At 41.7% G+C, this 18,586-nt stretch overlaps 1 protein-coding gene across 1 annotated transcript in view; it reads right to left on the reverse strand.

Moving 5' to 3' along the window:
• Window positions 1–578: 578 nt before the first annotated feature.
• The window catches only part of SNX10 (sorting nexin 10), a 38,067-nt gene continuing 20,059 nt past the window's right edge, over window positions 579–18,586 (reverse strand). Inside the window, exons 3-7 of the mRNA XM_037386235.1 lie at window positions 15,554–15,640; window positions 12,891–12,991; window positions 12,156–12,254; window positions 3,827–4,042; window positions 579–3,379 (exon numbers count right to left, since the gene is read on the reverse strand). Of these exons, the coding sequence (XP_037242132.1) occupies window positions 3,301–3,379; window positions 3,827–4,042; window positions 12,156–12,254; window positions 12,891–12,991; window positions 15,554–15,640 (582 nt within the window). The 3' untranslated portion in view covers window positions 579–3,300. The remainder of the gene's footprint in view (window positions 3,380–3,826; window positions 4,043–12,155; window positions 12,255–12,890; window positions 12,992–15,553; window positions 15,641–18,586) is intronic.

The raw sequence follows: 18,586 nt of genomic DNA on the forward strand, positions 1-18,586 counted from the left end.
CGTACTCGCCGGCAGGCCCGGGGGGACCGGCCGCAGCGGGACCCGCAGCGGGACACGCGAGGGCCGCCGTTCTTCCCGCGGCCGAACGCACGTTGCACTGGACAACAGGGCCAGTCCCAGCCAGCCACCCCTGTACAGAACAGAGGGCTCCGGAAAAAATGTCAACAGCACATGACAAAAAAAAAAAAAAAACAAACCCAAACAAACCTAAAAACCACAAAAACCAAAAACAACTGAAAAACCCCCCACCAAAAACAACCACGGACACAGAATTTTGCAGTGTTACATGACAGGGCATTTTAAAAGTCAACGTTTTCTCAATGCTTATAAAACTACATTGCTATTAAAACTGTAATTTAAATTCCAAAAGACAATCTTTCTTATCTTCCTGGATTTTTTTTTTCCACTTTTTTTACTTTTTCTACAAAATCAACCACAACCCCAAACACAAGAGCATGTGTGTGTATGCACACACACACTCTCCATCTCTACAAAAATAGTTAAAGAGCAATTACACATGGTAAGTCATGAAGTGATTAGGATACTGATATTGAAATAAAGGAAACGTTACTGGCAGATTTAAACACAAGACAGTTGTAACTTGTTTTATTTAATGACAAAAGCTTTTAAGAAATCATCATAAAAAGGAGAATATAAAGTTTAAGCAAAAGATAAAGCGAAGCTTTTCAGTGCAGAATTACTGCAATTAGATCTAAATTAGCAGTAATAATTAGATATCATAAACTAGATATTAGCCTGTTAAAAAAAAAAAAGCCGGAAATACCAGCGTTATTCAAAACAAAAAAATGAGACTCAAAATACCAGTGATCAACTGATCAAAACATATGACATAGTGTATAAAAAAAAAATAAATCACCAAATCATTGATGTCACAAAAGACATCAAAAATATTTTTTTTTACATTTAAATTTGCAACAGCAACATTTAATGTTCCAAATTAGACAAAATGTCTTAAAGCATTTAAGTGCAGTTACATACAGCTGATGCAAAAGACATACTAGAAAGCACGAAATATATCTTCCTTCCCTTTTAGTAAGAAAAATTCCAGTAACACTAGCTACACAAACAACAATCAAAAATATTTAAACAAATTACAAATTTCTGTCAAAACTGGGAAGAAAGTTCTGCTGTATTAGTCTTAGAATTTTTGGACAGGGTGACAAAGTAAATAACAGAACAAAATAGAACGATTAGAAAACAAGTATTTCTGAAACATCTTCATTTGGAAAACACTCACTGGCACACAGATATGCTCCAGAATTAGAAAATAAAAAATAGCCACAAAGACTCTCCCAGCCTTGTATTTCTGTAATTTTTGTCAGATATTGAGGAGGTGTTAGTAGGCCAGAATTGTAAAGTGCTTCAACAGTTTAGCTCAATATTTTAAAACAAAATAAAATGCCACTACCCTGGCATTGCATTAAATAAAAACATTAATATCTTTGTCAGGCATTATTCCAGGTTTTGGGGTTATATTTTCCCCATCTTTTAAATAAATGTGTTAAACCATATTTTCTTGTAATGTGCCATTTTAGTGTGGGATAAAAAAAAAAGTGTCAAGTAATCAAAATCTCTGCCTGGCAATAACAGCTATTTTTTAACCTATTTTTAGTGGTTATTTGTTGCTTTAATTGTTACTACTTTTACATTAAAATAGTGTTGCTGACTCACACACAAGCTGAGAAAGTGAATAGATACATTTGTGCAATTCAGTAAGACCAAGCAAAAAGAAACAAGGATATTTATCTTACAAAAGCGCTACCCATCAACTAAATACAGTGGCTTAAATTGTTACCTAAGAGATGTTATTATTGGGTTAATAAAACATGTTTTTAAAATTATACAGATTCCCAGCTGGATGTCTTAAAAAAGCATGCCCACAATGCTACCCTTTATTAACTGGACATTTAATAATCTATTGTTTCCGTAATTCATGGGTTTAAAATGCTCCTTCTTTGCAAGTATCCACAGAACTTGTAAAAAAAATAATAATAAAAAAATATATACACATTTCTAGATCGGTAACTACAGCACTGAAGTTAATGGGAGCTTTGCTAGGGTGATCAGACCCCCTAGCTCTTTTTAATAGCAGTTAAATGTCAAATATAAATACAACACCCCAGTGAAATATATTCCTTTGACAGAATCTGGGACAAGACACTACGCAGCTGCTGTTAACAATGAAGAGCAAAACGGACGTTTAATCAAAATAAGTGGTGGTGGTTATGAAGTTGTGTTCAAGCCTGCCTTTTGTTTGTGAACGAAGCTATTCCAAGGCGTTAACTCCGGCCACAATGCAACCAGCAGCTCCTGTTACTCCCGAAGAGTGAAGAGGTCCACGTCCGTACGGTGTCAGAGCTACGTGACTCTCGTTTCAGAGAGGGAGAGACTCCCTTGTTCCAGCTGCTAAACTAAAAGATCTCTCCCGGCATCTTCAAACATAGATGCCTCAAGCTAAACGTGCTGGGGGAAATCCTGGCCCTACCAAGGTCGATGCAAAATTCGGCCACTGGTTTCAATGGACTGCATCCAGGATTGTCACTGGGAATGAGGGTCCATAATTCCCTGGGAACTGAGAATCTCCAGCGAGCCTAGAAGTGATGTCATTTTTATTAATATTTCTACATTCTAAGCCACCATGCTCAAGAATTTTGGCCTTCGGTTCTTATGCATGATAAAACCAAGCTTTCCATAAACCCTACAGAAAGACCAGGGGAAGATATATTTATATCTCAAATTGTCAGCAGCATATAGTTTGTACAAGTGTTGTTTTGCTGATGTCGCTGAGCTACTTTAAAAAGTGAATACCTTGTGGGGTATGTAATTTCATCACCAATGTCAAATGACTTCTACAGATGAAACTTCTCTGATGCAAATTGCAAAAAGATGCTTTGAATATATTCGATATGATACACCAACTTTTAAGCTGAGGAATTAAGTTATCTTTATTTTAGTGAGACATGCACTCACTAGGGGAAAATATTTTAACTGCCACGTATGTCAGCAGAGCATGACTTACTCAATACTGAGATTTTAATAGTCCCCAAAAATGAAATGTAATAGGTAGCATGTAGATCTGACTCAACATACATAATAAATCAACAAAGCAATAGTATCAAGGTCTGTTTTGAAAATTTTGTAAGGACATATGGTCGTATTGACAACGCGTCTTTTAGGTACGCTTTACCAGCCAGCCACGTTTACATGGTAAACGTAACCAGTAAACGGGGCAGAAACTGCTCTGTGCTGTCCTTAAGATCGCAACACAGGAATGATTTTTCATGATTCCTCAGAAGCTGGCCTTGCTTTACATCCACATGAAATACTGTCACCACTAGGTCCGAGCCCGGAGGATGAACTGCAGAAAAGGGGAGAGGGGGGGAAAAAAAAATAAAAAAAAATAAAAGGAGGAAATTGGTTTTCACAACACACTCAAAGCCTGAGTAACAGAGGAGAACTTTAATTATCTCCAGTCACAAAGAGAGACAGGAAATTTGGACTTTTAATTAGCCATTTGGAGTGCAGTTGGATATTTTTTTAGCAAGATAATTTAAACGCGAATAATTCAAGTCTGACTAAATGAAATTCACATAATCAGAATGCAGATAATTGAATTTCTACTGCATTCATTAATTCAGTGTGGAGGTGTGTGTGAAGACTTCTATGATGAGCTGTCACAGCTCAATAAAATCTCAGTCAATTAATTTTTTCATTATCTTAGTATTACATCAACAAAAAAAGTGAAGCATGCGCGTGTGTATGTATGTATATATAATCTCAGAAAGTAAGGATATACAGAAATCACCTCTCTGAATCAGAGTCTGCATCGTTTCTTCCTTTTTTTCTCTCTTCATCTTCTACAGGAAAACGTCTGTTCAAAGAGGCAAACTTATGAATCGCATCAGCCACGGAGTACTTGGTCTGTCCCGACACACAAGCCTCCATGTCTTCTGGGCTCAGCTGAGTCTGTAAGAAGAGGTGAAGCCTACTGTCTGAAAGCAATAATGCGTCTTGTAGGACCCTGGAAGAAGAAAAAAGGACAAATGTTTTTAGAATCTACGTCCGCATGTGCATCTATGTAAAGTCTTCTACCAGAACAAATTCTAAATCATGTCCTGCTTTTTAAGTTTTCAGATGAATCCCAAATCAGTAACAGAAGGTAATGAACATATTAAAATGATTAGGTGTGTGTTACTTTCTTATTACATTATTTGGAATTTCAGGCAAGTAAAACCACGAAGCTAATAGTTAGGCACATCTGCTATTAGAATAACTTCAAGGACATTTCTTCAATTTAACCATCTGTTATTACCACATGGATCAATTAATGATTTTTAGGCAGTTAGAGGCATATACTCTTTTGAAAATTTGGTCTCCATTTGAGAGCTCTGTTTTGGGGAGGTTTTTTTAATAGCTAAGCTTTTCTAGACGTTACAACGTGTCACGAGTTTCTTTGGTGGGGAAAGAAGTGTGTACAGACACAGAGGACTTCATACACACGCAGTGTCAGGACTTTGAAATACCTGTAAATGACAGAGCCAACACCAGCCGAGATCATTTACACTTTCACAAATATGTGTACATTTAAGCTAGAATGAAAATGCTAATACTGAATGCTGATTTAAATTTACTTGCAAACAGTTTTCAGGGAGTCTTAAGTACAAGTTCATTCCAGCCATTCTTTTCAAAAGTCCATTTTAAAATTTGGTTTATACGAATTATAAATTAAGAGTTCGAATAAATTTAGCACATAGTATTTACCTACATCAAGTGAGAGTAAACATAATACAATACATTCCAGTAACACAGAAAGTTGTACAGATACTTTTACAAGGACTGAGAATTGAAGATCGTGGCTATTTTGGGAGGGGGGAAAGGAACTTTGCTGCAACATTTCTCTATAGAAGGAATTCTTTAATACACAAATCCTAGAACAACCAGGCACACGCTTTTCAATATGTACATGCAATTTTACTCATGTAATAAAGTCATCAGAGCCTATGACCATGCCAAACAGTACTGCTCCACCGAAAATTATTCAAGTATCTTTAAACAAATCAAAACTATTAAGAGTAAATATTTATCTCTTTCTTCCCATTTAGATTACATTCATTACCAAAAAAAAATAATTGCTATGCAATAGGAAACAAGAAATGACGTTATTATAATAACTACCAAAAGCAGATAGAAATACTGCATTCTATTGGTACTCTGACTAAAATGAAAGGCATAACTGATTGGTTCCTTCTCTCAATTAAAATTAATGGTGTGTTTGGACTGTAACGTTTTAAAACACAGATACATTCAGAAAACTGTTCTCTAAAGCAGCCAACATTACAATAACCTTTAAGAAATACACAAAAGGATTTCCAGCTTCATCTAATCCTATAAAAAACTCTCCAATCAAAATAAGTAATAAGAGATACCTAACTGAAAGCGTGAGATATTTGTGTACATGCACATTTCATTTGCCTATGTAAACACACACACAGACTCAACCAAATAACTCAAACTTTGACACCTTCCAATGAGGAAATGTCTGCAATGACCCCAGTGATCTACCAGGTGCATTGAAATTCAGTCTTGGACCAGACTTTGTTGAAGTTCAAAATAAGCACACTTTCATACCCAGAGAAAGCCTTTTTAATCCAATCTAAATTCTCACAATTTTACCATAAAACAAACACAGCAAATAGACATCTGTAAAAAAAAAATCAATGCCCACAGTGTATTAATATACAGAAAAACTTCGTAGTCTAAAAGAAGCCAGCAAGTGCTGTGTAAAAATGATTTAAAACACAGAATTTACAGGTCTACACACCTTTACAGCAACAGCTTCATGAATACAGTTTGAAAAGCCATCATTCAGCAGCCACTAAAAGAGGACTTCAGCCTTGACTCTTGATAAACATACATTCCAAACAAAGGCAAACATTGCAACAAAAGTAAAGAAAAAGTATCATTCCATACAATAAATCCACGTTTATAGTTTATGTAACTGTGGGAGTAAATATTCTCCTTCCTATTTTCTTCCTCTTAACCACAAAAAAACAAAACAAAACAAAACAAACAAAAACCAGCACCCACCCACCCCTAAGAAAAAAAATAAAATAACATGCTGGAGTTTACAGTAGAGTAACTGGAGTTACTGTTTTTCGCAGGCTTACGAGCACAATGAGGGGACGCACATTTCTGCAATTCTAACATTTGCGTGTCTAATACCAAGTAACCCAGCAAAAAGCCAAGACATTAAATTCTGTGTATGGCATTTAGTTTCACAGATTTTCCTCTTGCTGTACCTTCAAAAGTTTCCTGCCAACCAGCAAAAACACAAGTAACTAACTCTTCATGAGATTATGCTACACTTACAGCTCTGTTGCTGTTTGAAATGTATTTTATTTTCTTTATAAAATAATGGGTAATCTTTAAAATTGATTTTAGATGGTTTGAGGCATTACACCAGAGAAGTAATGAGCACTAATGTCAATGATATTGGACACAAATTCATTTTAGCTTTATTTCGTGTCCAGTACAATTCTGCTCAGCCTTGAACTGCTAAAGCACTGTTATTAACTCGGCAGTAACCTAACACATGGAACAGCAAACAAAAGTGATAAGAGTACAGACTGATCAGGACCTCAAGGCTACTGTCCTTTCTCTGCAGCTATAATTCAATTTCCAATTTTACTTTACATTGGACTCATTATTTCACAGTAATTTTCTTTTCTGCTTCATAGTGCCATCTGGAGGCAAAAGGAGCGCAGAGAAACCAAGGCGAAAAAATGGAAAGATGTTCATAAAGCTAAGCACACATACATACACACAGATGTGTATATATAGTATGGATATCTATGTTCACAAGGGGGGGGGGGGCTAGGGACCAAACACTCTGCATTTTTGCAAACCATTTAAAACCATCCTGAAAGTAAATATAAGATCACCTTTCACCCATTCATACCCTTGAAGCATTTCTTCTTTGTTAATTAAAAAATAACTTCTGCTTTTCCCGCCCCCTCTGAACCAACAGGTTAGATTGCTTTTTAATTGCATTCTTCAAGCAATCAAAATGAAAAATAAATTCTGTGCTATCCGTAAGCGTTATGTTTTCCTGTTCAAAATACTCCTTCAAGGAAATAACCGTTACATTTGTCACCAGATGGTACTACTGGTATTAAGTGCTGGTACAGCAGTCACTCTCCAGGGCTTTCGCTGTCCTGGGGACTCACCATGTGCAGGGCTGTATATCTAAAAAATATATTTGGCTCCAAGGACTCTAAAAAAAAAAATACCAAAATTACAAACCACCACCTAACAAATTAAAAAGGCAAGAGGAAAGGCGGAGCGTCGTAATATTAATATACTGATGTCTTCGCAGAGGCTGAACGCGTGCGCAGTTTCAACACAACCAGTAGCACTCCCAGTGCTCCTCCAGCAGTTTTATTGCAGCCAGCGCCAGTGCAAAGCTGGGGTTACAGCGATGTAAATCAGTTCTCGCTGCTGCCGCGCTAATGGAAGAGTCACAGCTCACAGTGATAATTCCTATAAACTGACTGAGCATACTTAAGAGAACAACAGACTTTCTATGCACGCCTGGAATAAGAATGAAAGGCTAAACCCTGCAAGTCTTGATTCCATCAGTGGTCATTACTTGTCAGAGATCTCACTCCTCTCCGCCAGATTGCTCACATGCATAATGACTGCTTACGTGATTAAGGGGGCTGCAGGATAAGGCTCTACATTTGAATTAGAGATAATAAAATCATTTTTTATTCACAGCCATGTGAATCTTTATTTGTAAGCTTTCAGTAAATGCTTGTGATCTACAGACCTTTAAAGAAGCAGGGCCGAAAAAAATGTCACTTCACAACCAGAGGAAATAATGTCATTTTTGAGGAAAAGCTGGATACTGTATGAGGAGTATTTCTCCTTCCCGTGTTATAGCAAGAACATTTGCAAAAGACAAAACATGTGTTTTGTCTTATTTGGACAAGATCCAAAATCTGGTTTTCTTCAACATGATTTTATTAGGTATATTATACACTGTTGTGCTGGAGGAGAACAACATATGGCTGAACAGTACAACTTAATCCTAACTAAAGATTTCCTGTATCTACTGTAACCTAATACAATGACAGATGCACGCTTGCATGCGTGTGGAAGGTTAACACTCCGATTTTGTTTTCGACAAATTTACTCTGCCCATTTACATCCTATCAGGAGAGCAAGGGAAAAAGCCAGGAGCTGGGAGGCGGCGGTGACAGCCGGTGCTGTGGTGCCCTCTGTTGAGCAGCCAGCCCTCAGCCCCAGCCCCCAGCAAACAAAGCCCCCAGCTGCCTCTTACAAAAAGCCAACTCTCTTTCCTCCTTCATTTTTTAGAAGGGGGAAGCGTTCCTGACAGCAAGCAACTGCGAAGCAACTGCTGGGCATCCGATAATGTGTACACGTAGGAAAGGATTAAGCGACACACGCCTGCTCGGCATTGCTCGCTTCGCTCGCCGGATAGGAAATATTAGCAAGGCTCCACTGGAAAGAGGCAACCACTACTTACCCAAGGAGATCCCACCTGCCCCACCGTCACCAATGCTTCCAACTGAGCCCCAGCAAGCTGGCATCCATCCCTTTTGGAGCCAGTCTCCCACCTTCCACATCCCTGAGAGAACACCTGGTGGGGACACCTCTGGGAGGGTCCTCTGAGCCCGCGCCAGCTCCTGCTTGTGGGACGGTGGTGGGGACGGTAAGGAGGTGTGAGGAGGAGGGCAAACCCTCAGCCACCTCCAGAGAACAGCTCTGCCTTAGGCAGCCAAGTTGAGGGTGGCTCGCTCGCTCCAGCACTGAGAGCGCCCAACACACAGCGAGCCGGACCAGCAACGCCACCTGCCCTTCATCTCCTGTGCATCTAAGTGTTGCATTTCTCAGAACCCCTAGTATACCTTCCACCCCATCATAAACCGCGTGTTTGAAAACCATCCTTTTTCCTAAACCACAAAATTCTGGGGATCCAGCTGTATTCAATTAAAATTTAACCCAGCCTCATTTAAAATGGTTTTGTTAGTTTTCTCATAAGCAAACTCAAATGATCTCTGTGAAGGTAATCTAAATCCTGAAATTAAACCCATGCACCTACAAAGGGATGAAACAATGATGAAAGCAATGATCTTACAGAACCTAATATTATAAGACAGTGGTTTTAATTTAGACCTCTAATTTAAGAATAAAGCTTTTCATGTGAATTTACAGACATCCTCAAAGGATGAGGATACTTACCAGGACAAAACACATAATTTTCCTTATTCTTACTAAGTAATTCATAATTGAAAAGGGACTAGCTGACTTCCGTTAACGCAAATGGCCTCTTGAAATATTAAATTATGCCCAGACAAGAAGTGAGCTTTACAGCTCTTCATCACTCGGAGATAATAACCTATAAGACAAGCAGGTCTCGCCCTGCGTTTGTGCCGCAAAGCCAAAGCAAAATGGGACACCCATTTCCAGATACCACCAAACTCTAGCACTTTGCTATAGCTTTCCAGCTGCTGGCCTAATTCTGTCACTACTGGGCTCAGCGCAGAGGGGCTTCACCAAGGCTCTGTGTAAGCACACACCTTGCCACGTGCTGACTCGTTCCGGAGCGACACGTGAAGGAGGAGGACAGAACTTCATGGCCATCCGCATATAGACAGTGTGGGGATGCTCCCGGGGCCAGAAGCTGAGCACCGGAGAGCCTCCAGCTGCTCGATCCGTACTCCTCCTGGGCACGTGGCTCCTGCCCAGGCAGACACTCCAGCAAGCTGCTCACGCAGCAATGGGCACAGGGCACGAGCAGGGACTGCGAAGGGTCTGAGCTCTGTTTCAGAGATACCCTGGATCCTGATAACCTCACAAGACACGGAGTGCAGCAAGGAGCTAAGGTTCCTGCATCACATGCAGGCATTTGAAAGGTGTTGCCTGCGAACCCATCCCTTGACAAGCCCATCTAGGCTCGAATCCCGTTGCTTCCCACTGCCACAAAGAAACACCAGCGGGGCTGTGAGCGTGTGCGCGGCGACTGCCGCTGCTGCGGGGGCAAACGGAGCACTCAGCTTTGCAGTTCTGGGTTACAGCGCCCGATGCGGGTCCTTGCTGGGCCCCTTCCCACCCCGCTTCTAATATACCAGGAAGGTCCCGCTTGCCCTAGCACTGCTGCGCTACAGAACACGCAGCACCTAGACCTAGAACTTTATAAATTCAAGGGGGTGTATATACATATTTTTTTATATATGTATATATACACACACACACACTTGTTAAAAAGAGTCCCACAAATCCAATTTCAGAGGAAGAAATCATAACCTTCCATTCAGACTCAAAAAAAGGTGGGGGGAAGCACCATGGCAGTCTGAGCCAGTACAAAGCAGCAGCAGCAGCGCAGAGGTGCCAGCCAGCAGAGGGCAATGATACAGCACGTACTGCCAAGCCAACTCATCACAGCACAATTCTCTCCCTAAAATGCCTCCCAGCTGTTCCCCAGGGCTGACAGCAAGCTGACACCTTTCTAAACACCATCCAAGTTCAAACATTTAAATCACAACAGGTAACCGCTGGACTAACGGCATCAAAGTAAAACGCCCCACGTGCCGTCAGTACCCATTTAAACTACAGACTTCCCAAAAACTGGAGAGTGTGGATGTGTTTTAAAAGAAGCGACCTCCCTCCTTCGCCTTCTGAAGCACAAACTGTGGTTGTAAATATTTTTCATGCTGAAAAACTGTACCTTGTTACCAGACTGGCCTCTTCGCCATTTTGAAGTGAAAGTGACTTTGGAAATGCACTACTGCATCAGGCACACAGCTAAGCTAGAACTGCTCAGATCCAGGGACCTGAACTATCACACCCTTCATGTGACCATTAATATTACTGCCTCTAGAAGCACAGTCGCTCTATTTCACTGTCCTTCATCTCTGAGACACAGAAAAAAACCTCTGATCTTTTCCTGCTTTCCCTTCCCTGTCTCACATGCCTTCAACCAGTATTTATTGGCTATCCTTTTGGCCACAGATCCTATATAACTGTATACAGAACATTATTCCTGCAGCAGTTGGCTCACCCTGTCTTCAAGCTGTTAAGCTTAACAAATACACCTCAGGACCAATGATTTGTTGTCTGTTAGGGAGGCTTATAGCTATAATACGATGACTGGAAAAACAGCGAGTCTAGCATTTCTTCCACCCACTGACCGCAAGGCTTAAAGCCTACTTAACTGATTTGCTTTTGCCCTTTGCTTATGGAGTTCTGATTAATGGAAACATTGATACTGAAAGATGATGATGCATAGTCTCTATTCGTCGTGTTTTACCATGCCCTTACCCCAAGTAGGAGCTAAAGGCAGCCTGCAAACGTAGGCACAGTTCCTGCCCCAGCAGCTGTGAGCAGCCTGCTCTCACACCCGCAGTGCCAGGGTACTACAAGAATGGCAGAGAAAGCAGAAAATTATACCAACAAGGTCTCCGTCACTGCAGAAGGTGATGTGGTTACAGCTGTGGGCCAGAGGGATGCAGTACCGAAGCTCACACAGCACTCCCTTGTAACACAGGTCAGGCTCTAGCTAAGTCTGAGGAATGATTTTATACAGATCACAGCTGTACTGGAAATGGTCACAGCTGCTAGAGCTTATTTATGTGAGCGGGAGCGGTAAACAAAGGAACTGGCATTATAGGAGATATCTGTGTTAGGAGATCTCACTACAGAATTTTCCCAGGAGTTTAGCCCACAGAGACACTGATTTTTTTCATGAAGATAAAGACTGAGACCGTTTCTTTGTATGAGCATATCTTGCTCATTCTTGAAAGCTGAAAGAGACATCACGGTGGAAGGCCTCCCAACCTTAGTACACAATTGGAAAGTAAGAGAGATGCATAAACGATTATCTATAACCGGTGCAGTTAAACACAACGGAAAAGCCCCGGCTGAGGTTTCCTTGTAATCAGTAGAGCTGAAGTCACGTGTATGAAATACGACTGTGCAAATAAAATAAAACCAAATGTGTAAGCGTACAGATGACCACACGGTGGCTCTCAAGTACCAGGGATGAGCTATTTTAAACCAGCAATTGATGACATCATAAAAATGCCAACATCTCTAGGATGGGCTGTACTTACTTTTCCAGGAATTCTTGCAGACCCTGCCGGCGGTGGTCCACGTGGTGAGGATTGTTCATATTGAAAAAGGGAGTTTTAGACGGCAGTTCAGGTAGCTGTCTTTATAAAAGAAAAAGCAAATACAGAGTTAAAACCAAATCTGAAACAGTGGAGAGAAATGCAATAAGCAAATGCCAACCCCGAGCACGTGAAAAATTGCAGGTCATGTTCCAGAAGCTCACGAAATTGAATTTGGGAACACAAGACTGCGAAACTGGAAGGCTTTTCACACACCTCAAAGACAAAAATAATTTAATCTGAGTTTTCTGGTCCAGTTGTTAAGCCTGCATGCATGTTTGGCTGGGTCTCTCACGGTCCTTGCAAAACTTAAGCCCATCCTAGAAGCACACACACACCTACATTTGTACATAATGTACATAATAAGAATGTACATACATAATGTAGGGCACACACCTACATTAGATTGCTACTTCTGCTGCCTGTGCATAGCAAAGGAAACACAGATCAAATCTGTTACAAATTAGAGGGGGGCTCACCAAACAAAGGCTATCAGTACAAACAACATTCTTCCAGATTTAAAGCAGAGAAAATCCCTTGTACAGAATAAAACTGTGCTAGTAAGAAACACAGGACACTTTCCAGCTCTGATTTTTGTAATTTTCATAGTTAAGATGAAACAATCCTCCTCTTCCATGACTGACAGATTATTAAATAGCCGTATATGAAGTTGCTCACATAAGTGCTGCGTTGCTCTGAAGCCTCTGCCGAAGCCAAACAAATTCTCGAAAGCGTCGTCTAACACAGGATGTTTTCCTTGTAAAGCACATACTGTTTGTCTGTTAGGAAATAAAAAAAACATTTTACTTTGTAAATCAGCTTAAGTGCAGGCATGGTATTAAAAACACATCCAAGATGCTAATCCCTGAAACACCAATGGAAAGCTTGACATTAATTCAGTTTAGGTTAAGGACTGCGCTTCACCTCAGGCAGGACTGGTGACAGCTTTTACTGCTTCTCAGGGAAATATTTTTCATCACTTTTTCTTCTTCTTAAAAGCAAAAGACCTGAATTACGGTACAACTTGCAGTAATGGGAAAAAAGACCTCAGAGCAAAGTTCCAGCAGATAATGCCAATCCTTGCAGTGAGAAAAATCATGTTTAACGATACTAGTACAATCCTGAAAAGTTAGCTACATAGAGTTCTTCCAGTATGCAAACCTACTTAAATCAAATCAAAGAAACCAATGTGACGGCTCTCCACAAGTAGCAGCAGTTAGAAATTTTCCCACGGAACACTATTAGTCCACTAGAAAAGTGCTAATTCATCAGAAGAGAAACAATTCACGGAAATTAAAATACTTTTGCCAAATTGTCCTGTGGAGCATACACTTAGATGAAATCCCACCTAACCAGGCAGTTCTCCGTTACAAATCTGCCTGCAGTCCAACCTCCCTCAACCTGGCAGGAGCCCCGACTCCCGGGCAGCCACAAGATGCAGGTTGCAGAGGGCTCAAAGATGCAACTTTCTGGGACAAGTACATGGGATACCTCACGGTTTAAGAAGCCAGATGCTCTAGGAGCTGGGCAGAAGGGGAACCCAGCTGGTTCAAGAGCCTAGCAGACCCAAGATTTTGAATCTATTGAGAAGCCTGGATGGTAGGACTGACTTAGAGACTTGGTCTCTGGCTGGTAGGAAGCTGAGCAGATGCTTATCAGCTTCAGAGATGCCCAGTGCTGAATCACGTTAATACTGCATGCTGGGTTTGGCTGGGGTAGTGTTAATGTTCTTCCCAGTAGCCAGTACGGGACTATGTTGTGGATTTGTGCTGGAAACAGTGCTGGTAACACAGGGATGTTTTAGTTACTGCTGAGCAGTTCTTAGGCAGAGCCAAGGGCTTTTCTGCTCCTCAGCCCACCCCAGCAGTGAGCAGGCTGGGGGTGCACAAGAAGCTGGGAGGGGACACAGCTGGGACAGCAGACCCCAACTGACCAAAGGGACATTCCATACCATATGGCATCTTGCTCAGCATATAAAGCCGGGGGAATGTTGGCTGGGGGGCCGCTGCTCAGAGAGTGGCTGGGCATCAGTCAGTCAGTGGTGAGCAATTGTTTCCATTTGCATCACTTGTTTCTCTTGGCTTTTATTTCTGTTATTTTGATTTTAATTAAATTTATTTAAATTATTAAACTGTTCTTATCTCAACCCACAAGTTTTCTCACTTTTACCCTTCCAATTCTCTTCCTCCCCATCCTGCTCGGGAGTGGGGGACAGTGAGCAAGTGGTTGTGTGGTGCTCAGTTGCCGGCGGGGGTTAAACTGCAGCACACTGGGTCTAAATAACATCACCCCAACTTAGCAGTCACAGAGATAGCCAGTAATATACTTCTAGCCAGAGGCACCAATGCCTGCGAAACAGTAATACAGCACCTGCCCCGCCAAATGAACAGAAACTCTATTTAACAGAAGTCAAAAATAGAATTGCTTTGGGACCAGTACTTAAATTGCACTGCAAAACGTGAGAAGTTTCACAGCTCTGATTGCCACACAGGAGAGAAGTTCTTGGCACGCTGGACATTCAATAAGCCATCATTTGACTGCTTGCTCTCATTACACTGAACACTTAACTCTCCCACACAGCAAGGAACGCTTTCAGCCTTGTGCCCAGTTAACCGTGTAACTCTGTGTTCTCAAATTCTTCACCTGATAGCAGATACACTTCACAAAAATATTTTTTCATTGCAATTAAATCCCTGGATCTAGACTTGGGAAACTTTTTCCATATGTCATCCACCAAAGCAGAATAATCAACAAATCAAAATAATGCATAGGACAGACTTAGAATTACAGACAGAAATCTAAACAGAACTGTAATTCTAAGTGCATTCCCATTAATATATGGTAGACTACAATCACAAGCCCAAATGTAGTTACTTGACATACCCAAGCACTACTAAACTAGCATAATATGAACGTCAAGATACACTGGAAACCACACTGCAGAAAGCAAATAATAAAACAAACCAAGAATTTTAAGTACAAATAAGCAGATAATTACTTGAGAAGAAAGTTGGTTTCCCATGAATACCTGAGCATCAAAATTTTTCTGTAATGGGTAAGACATCGCTGACCATGACAGTCTCCTAGCTGATAAGTAAAGCTAAGAATAGTCTCTGTTGCAAGACATTGTGGAGTGCACATGTCAACACGACACCAGGTTCAACTCCGAGCTCTGCCAGACTTACACAGCCTTTGGCCAACCCTCCTTACCTGTTCCACTGCATCTCCAGCCTCCCAGAAGTGGTGTCAAGAAATTCCATTAGTACCCCAAGGAGAACCCTGGCTTGGACAGAAGCAGCAATAACAGCCCAAAGAATCTGTGCCAATATTTTTATACTTACATGAATAAATATTTCATAGTCTATGTAAGAATGCCATGAATCTTCTTTCTGTGTCCTGGGGTCTCGCACCAAGACAGTTACAAATTCCTGCAAGTGCATAATAAAAATCAAGCAATTAATTTTGGAAGACAAAGGCAGCTTGAAAGACTCTTGATTGCTCTGCTGTTCCACAAACTACTGTGCTCAGATTAAAAGCTGAACTGCTGTTTTATTGAGTTTTGCAACCCTCTAAAAGGAGAAGCAAAAAGCAATGAATCATCTGAGCTACACCACATGTTTGGGAAATTCCTTATCAAATTGCTAGCTGAAAAGGACTATTTCAGATTAAGTAATACTGTGAAAAGTCAAACATGTTTCATGCATGGGAGATTTGGTGATCTCAGTAGCTACAAACAAAAAACCTACCACTGAAAGTCACACATTTAAGAGAACTAGGTGGGTATTTCAGGCTTTTTTTGCACACTTGTCATCAGCGTTCACAAAGAAAGTGTTACAAACCTGCTCCATGTACCCAATACTTACATATTTTTATTTGCTACTAAATTTACTTTTGTCATTTTATCAATTTTTTTTCTTAAATCAAGTATTTATACCATTGATTTTGGGGAGCTTGGCATCTCCACAAGGAGCTGAAGAACCGCTTTTTTCCTATGCCCCAAATGACTTGCTCCAGCCCAGCAGAAAAGGACAGACTACTATTAATTGCCCTGGAGACACAGATCTGACTTAAGAGAACCAAGGTCTCAAGCCCCATGTCCCAGATACTGCGTGGAAGGAGATGAATCCTCCCCCTCTGCCACATATCCTTCCCGATACACCAGGAACCCAAGCCCTGGAGTACAGCTGGGGATGCAGGACCTGGGCACTTCTGTCCCAGTTTGCCCATCAACCGACCCAGGGAAGCAGCACAGCTGCACCGCAGAGCATAACCCCCAGTTTTGGAGGGATGATATACCGTATTAGGTTAGATGTGACAACTTCTACAACAATTTCCTTGTCGTTCCTACATTTATATAATAATTTAGAGGGATCCCAAAGGAGTGAGAAAGGCCTGTGGGCATTACTGTAACTGGGCATCACTAATAGGAACTGAAAGAGGTTGAGAATTAAATGCTTCTGAGTGTCTTCAACTAATGACCACATGAAAATGTGTACTGCATTTAAAAAAAAAAAAAAAAAACCAACCAAAACCCAACAAACCAAAAAGCCTGCTAAATTTGTACGTTCACACGAAGGTGGGAAAAGGTTTCTTCAAAATACAAAGGTTGAAAGCGTGCCTACCTACCGGCTATTTCCCGAGCAAATGAAGAGGCTGCCCTACTTCAGCTGCTTAAATAAGCTATTCACCCAAAGAGCTAAGCCAGCCGCGCAAACAATGACTCAGTTAAAGAAAAAAGTGTATCATTTTAAGCTATAGATGCATTCCCCCTGAGAGAAAGGCACTGCGCATCGTGCTGTGAATCGGCTGTGGGAGGAACGACAGTGTCTCTGGTAAATAACACGCTTTTTTAGTATGTCTTTGCACGAATCAAGAAATCTTGAACTAGAAAGCTCTCAGAATATGTCTCTCCATGCCCAAGCCACAGATGTCAGAAATAAAACCTTTACTCTTAGTCAGGCCTTCCCCCTGCACCGCACACCAGCGTGCCACCAGCAGCCTTCAGCGGGCTGACAAGGGAACAGGGACAACCTTGAAAGGAAAGAGATGTGTTTTTTCCTGAACCGTCCCTGCACTCTGTACATGGCAGGGAGGTGTTCATCATCTGGATTAAATCATCTGCTGCTCTGATTTCCAGCCCGTACCACCCCACGGATGTGGAGCCTATGGCCCGATGCTGGACACAGCCCCCAGTTTTACCCCACTTAGCCCAGCTTCTAGTTACAGGGTTTTTTTCTGCATTGCTGCTGGGTACCCCCCTGGCGCGTGTGACGAACCCCTTGCCACAGAAAGCTGTTTGAAAGGCTCCCGTCACCTCTGCTGCTTCTTCCCTTGCTGAAGGGCACTGGGGGTCCGATCCTCCTCGGCAGCTTTTTAACCCCATGCCAACACGGCACAAGAGGAACAAATGAACCGAGCTGCAACCACTTCTGCCAGCTGAGGGTCACACCTTTACTTCTACAAAGATGCTAGTGGGAGACAGGAGGAGGTTATTCCCCCTCCCGAGCAATGTGCTGAACAACAGAGAGGAAACCATTTTCTGGTTGTTTTTTTTCCCCACAGGCCTCACTGTCTGTCATAGCTAGCATACATATATAGACACAGCGTATTTTTGGACCCACAGTAACATCTTTTTATATCCATAGTCTTATGTTCTCCCAAGCTTTTGTCTTCCCCAGCCTCCTATTTCCCCGTGACTCACTCCTCCCCAGAGCTGCAGCCACTTCTCCTAAACACACTTTCTTTCCTGAGCACTGCAGGCATCAGCCCTGCAAGTGGAAGGAGAGGAATTACGCCAGGAGGCCTCCGACAGGACCCTGCTCTCCTATTCCCTTCGGCTGCCCAGTAGCCACCACTGCAGGCAGCCTGCTCCCAACCTGACCTCAGTCCCCTTCCTCCCGTCATCCACCAAACCGGCTTCTCACTGCCCTTCCTCTTGTCCAGGTTCCCCAAACGACTTTATTTCCAAGCAGCTGTCTATAAGCCTCTCCCTTGTACAGGATCAAAACAATCTTAGAAGTAAAATGCTCCCTTCAACCTCTATTATATCGAAGTATTACGATTAGAAGATCGGATATGCTGTGGGTTAGCTACACGTTACCTTGCAAATCATTCCAGACCACATGATTTGCACACAAAAAAAACCCAAAACAACCAACCAACAACCAACCCTCTGTATACTTTCAATTTCCAATTAAGTAGTCAGCAAGTTTCAATACTGGTGAAGTCAAGCACCCTTCAGACTCCACCTGCAGAAGAAAGGAGACCTGCTGTACACGCTGTGGCTGGCATGTGTCTAGGCAGTACATCACTGAGCCAAGAGTAAAAACGATCTGCAGCACGGCAGAGCACCTCAGCCCACACACACAGTCAGT

The sequence above is a fragment of the Falco rusticolus genome, chromosome 4, assembly GCF_015220075.1.
Source record: "Falco rusticolus isolate bFalRus1 chromosome 4, bFalRus1.pri, whole genome shotgun sequence".
NCBI classification, from domain to species: domain Eukaryota; kingdom Metazoa; phylum Chordata; class Aves; order Falconiformes; family Falconidae; genus Falco; species Falco rusticolus.